This window comes from Catharus ustulatus, chromosome 5 (genome assembly GCF_009819885.2).
Source record: "Catharus ustulatus isolate bCatUst1 chromosome 5, bCatUst1.pri.v2, whole genome shotgun sequence".
Classification (NCBI taxonomy): domain Eukaryota; kingdom Metazoa; phylum Chordata; class Aves; order Passeriformes; family Turdidae; genus Catharus; species Catharus ustulatus.
Genome location: NC_046225.1, coordinates 3,324,556 through 3,336,993, shown reverse-complemented (window position 1 = coordinate 3,336,993; position 12,438 = coordinate 3,324,556). Strand labels below are relative to the sequence as shown.

Genomic DNA, 12,438 nt, shown 5'->3' with positions numbered 1-12,438 from the left:
TAAATGGAGAACAATCACGTTTTTCTGCCTCATCTGGATATCTGATTAACGTGCTTTGAGGACAACAGGTGAAAGTCACTTTAGGAATATACATTGGATTATTTTTACTACATATGGGTATTAAATGAATATTAAAATTAGAATCCTCATACCCAAGCTGTCCATCTGTAATCTCTCCTAGGATAGTTAAAGGCACAGGAAAGGCTTGCTCCCTCCTGACTGGGTGTTCCTTGCATTTCCACAGAGGTGTTGCCAAGGCATGGAGCCAGGCTTACTTTGGGGAAGGCTCTGGCCCCGTGCTGCTGGATGAGGTGCGCTGCACAGGAAATGAACTCTCGATAGAGCAGTGCCCAAAAAGCTCCTGGCGAGAACACAACTGTGGCCACAAAGAAGATGCTGGAGTTTCCTGCACACCTCTCACAGGTACTTCAGGGGACAGAGTTCACAGAGAGTTCTGGAAAGAGCACTTTGAACGTTTGCAGAGGCACAAAAGCCGGACAGGATGCAGTAAAGGGAACGTTAGTGACTGTGCTCTAGAACAGCAATGAGCTCCAAGGAACACTGATGCTGTGTTTGTTTCCCTTGTTACCTGCACAGATGGCGCCCTGCGGCTCTCAGGAGGGAGGGGCAGTCACGAGGGCCGCCTGGAGGTCTATCACAGCGGGCAGTGGGGCACGGTCTGTGACGATGGCTGGACAGAGCTCAACACGCAGGTGGTTTGCTGGCAGCTGGGATTTAAGTAAGATTACTTGATATTGGATATCTGACTCTGTGACTTGACCATGATGACAAACAATTATGTAAACCCTATTTTAAGAATCTGCTTTTTAATATTAGCCGAGTGCTTCAAAGAAACTACAAAGTTAAAATGCATTAAAGCCTGCATCCCTCAGTCTCACAGAGCTTTTAGGCCTTAGTTTAGGTAGAATAACCTTCAACAAATGTGTTTCAGCAGCCTTATTTACTGAGTTCCTTCTAATTATCTTTTTTGATTCTGCTAAATCTTTGCTTGTTGTTCAGTCATTATTAAGTAAGTCCTTCTGCACTACCTCAGAAAATCCCACAGCCTAACTCTGGAATAGTTATGTATTGGAAAGCATTTTAGAAAAATCACATTTGTTTCATGCATTCACTCTCCCCTACTTCTCCTACTGACCTGTGGCTACAAAGATACACTCTCATTAGGTGACTGTTGTCTTGCCTTCAAATTGTAACAGCTGACATTCAAAAAAGGATTTTGTCTCAGACTGTGACATTTAAATGTGTATAGAATACTAAGAAAATGCTTAAAGCTTCAGAGTCATAGAGCAGCCATATGTTTGGTTGAAGAGCAGCCTCAATCAAAGGTATTACATTCTTAAGTTTGTATTAATGTAACAGTAGTTCCTTAAAAAAAAACATTACTGAAGAGGCAGCATATGGTGCTCTCACTGAATTTAATGCTAACTGAACCTGCTTACTGAGAATACTTGAGAAACCTCTGTTTCCTCAGGAATATCGCTCTCCTTTCTCATGCTTAAGCATCATGCATCCTCTGATCACTGTGGACCAAAAACACCTGTGTGTTGTGCAGGTATGGGAAAAGTACAGGAATGGAAAAAGAGAGCTACTCAGAGGGAAGCTCAGGGCCCATCTGGCTGGATGATGTGATCTGCTCTGGGAAGGAGACAAACCTCCTGCAGTGCTCGCGGAGGGAGTGGGGGAAGCACGACTGCAGCCATGAGGAGGATGTCAGACTCATCTGCCACCCAGAAAACGACAGCCACAAGCGCTCACTTGGTAAGGAAGCTCTTTGCTGAAGTCACAGTATGAGTATTGCTGTGGATGTGGACCCAACCAAAGTACAGGGTACCTAAGGAGTCTCAAAATCCTAGTATTTGTCAGATGGTGCAAGGAAAGAACAGGAAGGGAAAAACCCTTACTCTTCTCAAGATCACAGGAATAACCGAGTTTTGTTCAGAGCGTAAGCAACCAGAACACTGAAGTTCAACCCAGATCTGCAAGGTAACAAAGTCACATTCCAAAGGTGCTGTCCCCTCAGTCTCCACCTGATTTTGGACCTGTTCAGCACTCCCTGATGGTGTCCCTGATTTTATTTGGCACTTCTCAACCTCCAAGTAGTGCTTGGTATCAAATGCTGGAGACATATCTGAACACTGAGGAATACAAATCAATAGTACATCCTCCTATGGCTTTGCATTCAGACAATCCAAAACAAGGGATGTGGAGAAGATGGGATTTTCAGAGATAGCAAGAAGGAAGGGTGAGAAGCATAAAATTATTCCTGTGTCACTACTGCCTATCATTTACATTGTGTCTGGGTGAATGGGCCCCACTTGCTGACCATGACAGAATGATCCTCCACACCCAGATAAAAGAGTCAGTTCCAATGTCAAAAGCCTACAAACTTGTATGAGAATAAAAAGACAGATAAGAAATGATAGAAAAAAACCAATTACACAGTGAAACTGTAGAACTAATTATAAACAAATAAATTCCAAAGATTCCTAAATCCACATGTAGATAATGAAACCATAATTCTGGCTATGAGATATGCACAGTAGAAACTACAGGGGAACAATGGGTGGCACAGCAATTCTGAAAAAGTTTCATTTTTATCATTTGCTACACAAAGCGAGTCCCTTATCAGCATGTAGCCTTTTAGAAAATTGCTGCCAAGGCCATTTAGCTTACCCGAGGATATTTCAGTTGAACCTGAAATTGGTATTATATGCTTGTTTCCTGGAAATCACAGACTGAAGGTTTATCCCACAAACTACAACATGGATTTACTGCACAATGTTGTTACTTGTTTTAACAACATTCAGCACTTCCACATGTACTTTTGAGTCTCTCCCTCTTTACAGGTTTATTCTATATAGCCCTCTCACCATCCAATGAATGTTTCATGTTGCAGTACATATATCAAATCCTATTTGTTAGAAAGAATTTTCTCAAACCAAAAATAACAGGAATTCAAACCATGACTGCTGTCTTTAGAGATGCAAACCATCTGTGCTGCTTTGCTCAAATTCCTATAAAATATCTCTGCTGAAGGAGTCTGGTTCTGTTAAATACATCCATATGGTAACAGTCTTACATCCCCCCTACCAGAATGCAATATTAATTTTGTGCTCACAAGAAGATAACAATAAAATATTATTATTAGTATTCCATGCTCTATCTGGTTAATAGAAATATAATTCTCACCTAATTTGTATTCTTCCAGAAAACATCAGTTCAACAAGAAAATAAGACAGTTTATGTGCATTTGAAAAAGCACTTTTTTCCCCATAAGGATAAATATAGTGAAAGAAAAAAGAGAATTTAGTAGGTGATAGGACTTAAGGAAACACAGATATTAAAGAACACTAAAAAGGAGGCAGGATACACTACAATAATGACATTAGTTCAGTAAATCATGACAGTGTAGGTAAATAGAATGTTGGTGAAGTTAATTCATGCAATTGTCCAGACAGTATGAACCCCAACACAAACAATATGCTTTAAATTACATCAGAAGCAAACAGACTTGGATGTTATTTTCAGATATTTCCCTATTCATTTTGACTTAAGTCAGATTTAACTAGCACTGATCAGAGTCATGTTTGGTGTACAAAAGTTATTCAAAACTAATCTGAATTAAATACCAAATGCAGGTATCTCAAAATACTGCTTTTAAGAGTGTAATTAAGTAATTCCTCATCCACATACTTAGGAAAGATTAGGAATAGGTTAAAAGAATAAGAAAGAGTATTTTCCATTATTCTAAAAGGCAACTGTCATGAACATATTAAAGATTATCAAGTATGCCATACAAAAAGATTTAGAAGGTGATTCTCCCTCAAACATTATGAAGAGGACACAGAGGAATTCATAACTGTTTTAAGGGTATTTGCATTGCTTGCAGGCTATAGAGGAATTTTAGAGTAAGTAAGAATAAAGTATGTACTTTGCCTAATGAGTCAAAACTTAACTACAGGCCAAGCACTGCAGAAACCATGATCAACTAAGTCTGACTAATCCACATCAGTGAAATTTCGTATTATGAATGTATCTGGATAAACAATCGATTTAAATTGCTCAGAAAACAATCTAGAAAAACAGAACAATGCTGCAGAACAATGTGCATACTGATAAGGAATAGCTGAAGATGCTGCACTATTTTTGCTGAGACAATGGTTAGGAGGAGCAGCAGCAACCAGTTTGAGAATGGCTTTATGGACTGAGATATATGTATGGACTAAGTTAAATTCTTAAAGTTTCTTGAAGTTAAACCATAAAGTTTCTGTAAGGAAAACCTCTCCAGCTTGTATGGGTATTGTATCAAAGCCATCACAGGTGTTTTCTACCTTTTTGTATAGAATTGTGGTCAGAACTGTCTCATATTTGTGTGGAATGAAGGCATCAGCTGAACTCTGAAGAGTAAATCACAGTAGTATTTAGTATCTGTCTTGTAATTTGTACAAACTGCTTCCTTTTGCCAGCCAGGAAGAATATGACTACTTGAAGCACTGATACAAAGCTTGTTGAATGCAAACATTGGTTGTACTGAATATAATGAAAACAACTCAAAGTACCAGTTCTTGCTTCTGTTGCTGTGAGCTGACAGCAGTAATTTATTCCCAGGTCCTCCCATCAGGCTGATGGATGGTGAGAATAAGAAGGAAGGACGTGTGGAGATTTTTATCAATGGCCAGTGGGGCACAATTTGTGATGATGGATGGTCTGATAAGGATGCAGCTGTAGTCTGCCGACAGCTTGGCTACAAGTAAGAAAAATCATTAAGCTGTTTCTCAAGTTATGTTTTCTGTATCTAAAAATCTTTTGTTTCTGCAACCAAATACCACAAACATGTCTTATAAGATAATGTATGTCTTTTACAACTTGTCAGTTTGGCATTCTTTTAGAAAAATGTATTCCTACTATTTGTATGAAAAGGAGTAAGGCTATGTCTTCAAAAGGAATATTCATTAAGTAGTATAACTGGGATGGGAATGTCAGTATTCAAAAATGTATCAGTCTAACTGGCAACAGAAATGCAAGTTAATGCGAGTTATTAAATATTTTTCATTATAAGATAAACATTTCAAATTATTAATCTATTAATTAAATACAAAATTGTAGTTGTTGTATTAGTTTTAAAAACAGTGGACATATCCACTGTCACGAGGTGTGGATATGATGACTGCAGATTCAGATGCAGGCACACCAGCTACTGAATTCCTAATGGAGTTTTTTCCTTCATTTACTGATCTGGCTAGATGTGATGTAGCTTGAAGATCTGATGAAACTGTTACACAAGGGATTATGGCTCCAGTCTGCATGACAGTAATTTGAATAAGCTTCATTTAACATAGGAATAGACCTGGGAGAACAAACCCACCCTCTAATTAAAACCACTGCAATATAGGTGTCACTTTTGACAGAAACCACTTAATCAGGCTTACATCACTCAGCAGCAAAACTTTTGGATGCTCAAGAGCAGCAAAACTATAACAACCACAGGGCAGACATATAAATAGTAGTACTAATAAGACTTGAAAAATATCCAGAACACTAGTGAAATACAACAGGAAATTAGTGAAATATCTTCTCCAAATGTATCTATAAAGAAATTTGAGATGAAGAAACACAAATCACATTAACTGTTGTATCTAACAATGTGAAGTTTGTCCAACCAAGTATCATCACATTATGTCTAAACACTCAATATAAGCCTTTTAAAAACTGCCTGGTGTTCATTTAGTAAAAGCTTGCTTAAAAGTAGTACTACACTATGGCTTCAAAATGGCAAACTTGACTTAAAAGTGAAGATACCACTCTTACAAGTTCCCTAACTTAAAAATTCTGGTATAGGTGTCCATCTATCCTAATCCACTGCATTTGCTCATTAACAATATCATGAATAACGATAATACTGCACCTGAAAAGTCCAGCATTGTTATTGTGCATGATCCTTGCTGTGAGAGAACTGAGGGAAAAAGATCTGAAGGTACTTCTCTCCAGGGACAGAGCTGTGAAGGCAAAAAGGTTGTTTCTCTGAGGGTCATCAGTGCATAAATAGCTGGCTTGGAAAGCAGCAATTAAGGGACACAGGTTTGTTAGGGGTGCACCAAAACCAGTTGTAAGAGCACATTCCAGCATGTTACAAACACAGAGATGTAACATTTGTACCTTCAGACATCTCCCAATTATATGAAATATTTTTCTCTATTAAGCTGCACTCCTTGCCAAAGAACACCATGATTTTTTTACATTTCCTGACAGATGTTCTTCAGTGGGGGTTGGTTGGGTCTGAACAGCTTTCATTCCCATTATCAGCAAACAGAGAGATTTCTGATGCACAGTAAGAGACAGATTGCTTTCATGCAAAGGTAGGAAGAAGGAGGTAGTGCCCTTATTAAGTAACTGATAAGATTCTGGAGAGACAATTCTGTACTAAACTGCAATAAATACTTCTCTGGGAAAGGATAAGAATACTGTGGTGATTAGCAACAAAGTAGTTTTCAATATCCTGAGGAACCTTAGAACAATGCCCTAAAGCAGAAACTTTGTTATTTGACAGAGATTCTGAAAACAGGTGAGAATTTACAACGAGTGTCTGTACTGTGTCACTGTGTTGTAACAGCAAACATGAACACGAGCTACCCACAGGTATCAGAGAGTTGGACTTTTTTTTTGTGGTTATCTGTAATCAGAGTATCCCTCACAAAAGAGAAACATTTGGAGCAAGAGTCACACGACTTGGGACTGACAAGTCAAATCACAGTAAGCTCTTTAGGCAGAGATTGTCCTATAGTGGTTCCAAAGGCAGTTAAGGCTTTGGATTATATGGCAAATACATGGAAATTGGAAGTGTGTAAGACAATTGACCGTGTGGTATCGTCTCTTCACAGTTGTATCATGAGCTTCTTTTTCCCAGCTTTTTACAGTTTCTGCATTCTAACCAATGTTCCCTACTTGGAAATCCTTCCCACCTACCCTTCAGTACATAGTAAAAAATTCACACAGGCAACGCTATCCATGTGGAAGTTTCAAAAAAGAGGAAGCTCCTGTGTTACTTTCATGTTTCAGTTACATGGATGTGGCAATTGAGAACTAGTTCAGATTGAGCCAGCCACACTTCTACTGCAATGAAGCTTTGAAAATACTTTGACAAATCAGGATTCCTCCCCAACAGACCAAACCCAGCTCAAGAAGGGATGTAAACTCTTCATGCCATTCTCACCTACCTTCCCCAACACTGCAGGTATTAAAGGGGTACAAAAAGAGCTGTAAAGGAAGAGAAATACTTTCTTGCCTAATTAATTTTTCAGTCAAATTCTCTTTCTCTGCTCCAGCATTTCATCACATCTGCAGTCACAGTTCTGTATGCATAGAAGGAGTACTTTACAATATACAATTATAAAATATTCTTTAAAATGGAAACCTGTATTTTAGTTATCTGTAATTCCATATATCCTCATCTTAGTCAAATGTCAGTAAATTGCTCTTAACCAATAGGTAAACTTGTAGTTCAGGCACACTTAGAGGTGTCTGTGGCTTCCTGCCCCACTTCTCTGTATGGCCAGTTGGGTGGTCTTTAACTCAGTTCTTTCTGACTCTTAAACCATATACAACAAAACATCTAAACATCTATTTATAAATCAAAATTATCTTAACTAATTAACAGTAATAATCTATCACAAAAGTTGCCAAATGTGATGTTTAAATGCTACACAAGCACCAAGTACTGGGTCCCTCCCAAGAATGGGGATGCAGGCACTGAACTGGTCTCCAGTCCCATGACATTTTCGGACCTCAGATACGGGGTGCCCTGTAAAAAATGACATGGTAACAAAATAGTTTAATAACTACTAACAACCGATAGGTCTGTATATCATGGCTCCTACTGCACCATAAGCACACTGTACCTAACTGGCCCATCTTTCTGAGGGAATCAGACCTGAACAAATTATTTTTAGCTTTCACAGATGCTGACTTTATATGAGGATTAAAGAGATTATGAAAAAGCAGCTTTCACATATTTTGTTTTATGGCAAAATGTAATGCTGATACAATGTAAAATACTTTGCACATGGCCTTCCAACCAGATATAGAAGTAGTTTTAAAATATTAATGAAATGTAGCGATTTTGTCACAGTTTATTCTTTCTACATACCAGAATACAAGATGTGGTGAGCAGGTGGCTGTTATCAAGTGAAACAGTGACAGGGTCTGGAATGAAACCTCAATGTCTTTGACTACTCACTTGGAAATTTGAGTAAAATGTAGAATAATGCCTCAAAATGTTTAATAATAATAAAAATATGCTGTGTTTGCAGAGGTCCAGCAAGAGCAAGGACAATGGCCTATTTTGGGGAGGGCAAAGGCCCGATCCATGTGGATAATGTGAAGTGTACAGGCCATGAGAGATCCTTGGCAGACTGCATTAAGCAGGACATTGGGACGCACAACTGCCGGCACAGCGAGGACGCGGGGGTCATCTGTGACCACCCCAGCAAGAAAGTCCCTGGCAACAGCAACAAAGGTGAGGCCCTGTCCTGAGGGGCACAACAACAGCTCCAGGTGAGCAACTGTCATGCTAGGAAGTGAGAGACTTAATAACTCCACCTCCCAGAGGAAACAGCTTTATCAAAAACAATTACAGAAGAGAAGGGGTAGGAATCCTCTCTGCTTACACTATGTGAGCTTATTCTTTGCAGCTGCACAAAGGAAGCACCAAGACTTGAATCGATACAGGGCATCTGTCACCATGGTTTGCAGCAGCCATGTTCATTAAGCTGCTTGAGGGACATGATGCAAAAACCTAACAGCTCCTTTCAGCTTTTCGAGGTACTGTGGGGTTGGCCCATGGTCTGCCTCCATTTGCAGGAAGTAAGGAAGAGCCCTGTAAAATCCTACATGTGAGAAGCAAATGTGTAAATGACTGACTACAGTCAAAAGTACCCAGCTACAAAGGATTTCTAAATCTTCAAAGAATTCTGTGTATTTTCTCCAGTCATAAAACCTCAGCTATAAAAAATTTCTGAGTCTGTTTTCCCCGATCAAAATTTGCCTGTTAAAAACTACCATGAAACACAGAGTAACTTCAACCTTTAGATTTTTTTCAAGTTAACTCTCACTGAATGTTGGCTACTTCTCATGTTGAGTTTAATGCTCTCTGCATCTCCTTTTCTGATTTAGATTCTCTTGCTTCTGTTTGTGGGCTGAGGTTACTCCATCGTCGACAAAAACGAATAATTGGTGGGAAAAATTCTTTACGGTAAATAACTGGTAAAGACAAATAATTTTGAATATAAAGTTTCTAAGACATGTATTTGCCATAAGTGGTTTGCCAAATTTACAATTTTATTGTGGGCTTATGTTTTGTTTTTGACTTGTCATGATGTAGGAGTAGAAATACACCCAAAGGAAATTTGGCAGGAAATTAATTGATAAGTACTTGCAACAGTAGTTGAAAATCTGTAGATGTTTGTGGGTAAGGTCCTTGAATGGGTTAAGTTTTTAAATTAAATTTACTTTTATCAGAGGATATCTTGATATCAGGATGTGAGCTATAAAAACAGAGCTATGTACAAGGTTTTAAATGCCACTTACACCAAGAAGAAAAGGCCTGGGTATGATTCATTGCCTAAGACCTTATTTTCCTTCACAAAGTAAGCCTTGATGATGACACAGCTAAAAATCTGGGAGGCACTGACTTTACTTTTTTAACAGCTCTTACTAAACACAAAAATATATATTCACACAATCCTACAAAAGGCATTGTAAAAAATACACTAACAGCACCATTACACTGTGCAACCTATGTCAAAGCACATGCACAGCACTGATCAGTCTATGTCAAAGACACTGCCCAAGTGGGGGAGCTTCAATGAACAATAACAAGAGGGAGCCCAGAAAAATATTTTAACACAGCCAGATAAAGTAAAGTGGGACAACTTACCTTAGTAAAGAGACAGATAACAGATAATGCATTGCACAGGAAGAGACTGACAATTCTTGTCTCAGAATATGTGTTCTAAGGACACTTGCTGAAATGCAATGGTAACAAATAATGTATTGCATAATTCAGTCAGAGCAAGGAAGCTGGTCTCATCCTAAATCAGTTCAGGCATGTCAGATGAAGCAAAAAGGTGAGAAAAATCCAACAGTGCACATAGAAATGCTTCAAAATCAAGAAAGGGAGTGTATGTATGTATGTATCAGAAAAGGACTCAATGTCACAAAAAGTCATTAAGAAAAAGACCTTGAGGAAGTTTGGAAAGAACTGGATACTTACATATATACCAGTTGTTGTAAAATAATAAATTGTTTTATTCTTTATGGGAAGTAAATTCCTCCACCTTACTTTAAACCATTTGGCACTGGTAACTCTGAGATGCTGGACTGGATGACCCCTGGCAGCTCCTGTTGTCCAGCACACCCATTCAAGCTGACAGCACTCAGAAAACACTCAGAGTACCAGTTGCTTACTCTTAGATGCTGCTGTTCCTTACAGGTGCATCTCTCTCTTCCCCTTCTCTGACTCCTAATTTATTAAAGCAGCAAAAAAGAATCCACCCTGTATTCATAGATATGCAAATATGGTCAGATCTACAATAAAAACCAGATAATCACAGGCTGAAAAAGCTGCTCCTCTACACTTGAGACTTCTACACTTTCTTTATACTTTGTTTTGCCAGTTTCCTTTCTCACAAAGACAGGGGTAGATGCTGGGTACAGCTTTTCAAGAAATTCCCCTTTCCCCTTCCAGCTGACAGGAAATTTCTGGTTTGTTGACTTGGATGGTATTTGGCGGGGAACTCACAGAATGTATTTTTGGCCCAATGAATGCAATCTGAGAAGAGAAAATTCAAATAGCTGACTGTGGGAGGAAGCAATTAAGAGTGCTGGATGCCCAAATTCTCTGTAAAGTAACATGGACCATTGTTAAATGGAATTCTGAGTGTTGCCAGGATATAAAATATTCACCACCCCTAACAAACAGCACATTTTCTAAGTAAGCTGTGTCAGTCACAGCAAGCCAGCAGGATGCCCACTGCAGGGAGCTGAGCAGCTCCCTGAGCTCCCCAGTGCTGCCTGCCCCTGATCACCGTGTGTCACTCCCGCAGGGGCGGCTGGCCGTGGCAGGTGGCACTGCGGCTGAAATCCTCTCACGGTGATGGGAGACTCCTGTGTGGTGCTACTCTCATCAGCAGCTGCTGGGTGCTCACTGCTGCACACTGCTTTAAAAGGTGGGTGTCTCTTCAACAGTGCACTGTGTGTTAAACTAGTTTGTTGTTCTGGGCATATGCAAAACCATTACAGTTCATGCCCATGGAAAACTGTTAAACTGTTCCAAGAGTTGGCCTTTGGTATTAAAACACCCTACCACTCAACCTCCCTTCCTTCAAACAAACTAAACATCCTAATGTATTGAAATTATTTGGGAATTTGGGAAATAGTCGAAGTTAGTAAAATTTCCTGCTATTTCAACTGACGTCCCAGGTGTTTCTTCAGAACTATGGAAGCTCTTTAGTTGCTTTCAGCAACATTCATAGAAAACAGCTTCCTATTTCCCTGTTCATTATCTCTGGAGTGATTACCAAGGATGCTGCCTGAGGATCTTGAGAAAGCCTTTGATTACAGCTTGAAATCTGAATGGGGTGCCAAGGAGTGCCAATTTTGGATACTCTGCTGAGCACCCACAGGATGGGGCAGCAGCATGGCTGGAGCAAAGCGCACTGTGGTACTTCCAGACTGGTGCAGCCACTCAAGGGGCACTCACAGGCTACCCTGAAACTGAAACCTGTGGTCTCAGGGACCAAAGTATTGTTTGGTCCCAGAAGAGAGATTTAAACTGCAATTAGACCTAAGCATGCAGCTCCAACAGCCTATGGATACACTGCTGTTCACTGTGAATGAGGGAAGCTTTTAGCTCTAGGCTGAACTTCCAAATGATCTCAGAGTGATTTTCAGGGATAGGTTTCCAAGAGCTATCTATAGATCAAGTGCCTTCTTCACATATTTTCCGCAGATGGACAAGAGAAAGGCCAGTATACCATTTCTCATATCCTGGAAATCAGAACACTGCTTAAGTAACTAAAGTGGGCTCATCTGTAGTAGGGATAAAAATTAAGCAAAATTTATGCATGATGATTAGAATTGTTCACCAGTACCACAGTGGAATTACTGGTTTCTATATTTTCACAGATATGTAATTTAAGATAAAATGTTTGAAGCTATTTTTTTTTGTTTTATAACTCACCTTTGTCTTGAGTTATTCTGACAGCTTTAGAGAAACTGGAAGGTCTATACATTTAAGAAAATAACTGGATAATTAGAAACATGAGGCACAGGAAAAACCCCATCATGTATCCTATATAGAAGTCATCTTTGGATGAAGGGATGTTTGTTCACAGCCTGCAGCTCTCTCTCCATAAAGCCTAG

At 39.4% G+C, this 12,438-nt stretch overlaps 1 protein-coding gene across 1 annotated transcript in view; it reads left to right on the top strand.

Annotated features, from left to right (window-relative positions):
* PRSS12 (serine protease 12) overlaps positions 1 to 12,438 on the top strand; it is a 31,496-nt gene that overhangs the window by 13,524 nt on the left and 5,534 nt on the right. Inside the window, exons 5-11 of the mRNA XM_033060727.1 lie at positions 245 to 423; positions 598 to 739; positions 1,574 to 1,779; positions 4,630 to 4,771; positions 8,328 to 8,533; positions 9,190 to 9,268; positions 11,121 to 11,243. Of these exons, the coding sequence (XP_032916618.1) occupies positions 245 to 423; positions 598 to 739; positions 1,574 to 1,779; positions 4,630 to 4,771; positions 8,328 to 8,533; positions 9,190 to 9,268; positions 11,121 to 11,243 (1,077 nt within the window). The remainder of the gene's footprint in view (positions 1 to 244; positions 424 to 597; positions 740 to 1,573; positions 1,780 to 4,629; positions 4,772 to 8,327; positions 8,534 to 9,189; positions 9,269 to 11,120; positions 11,244 to 12,438) is intronic.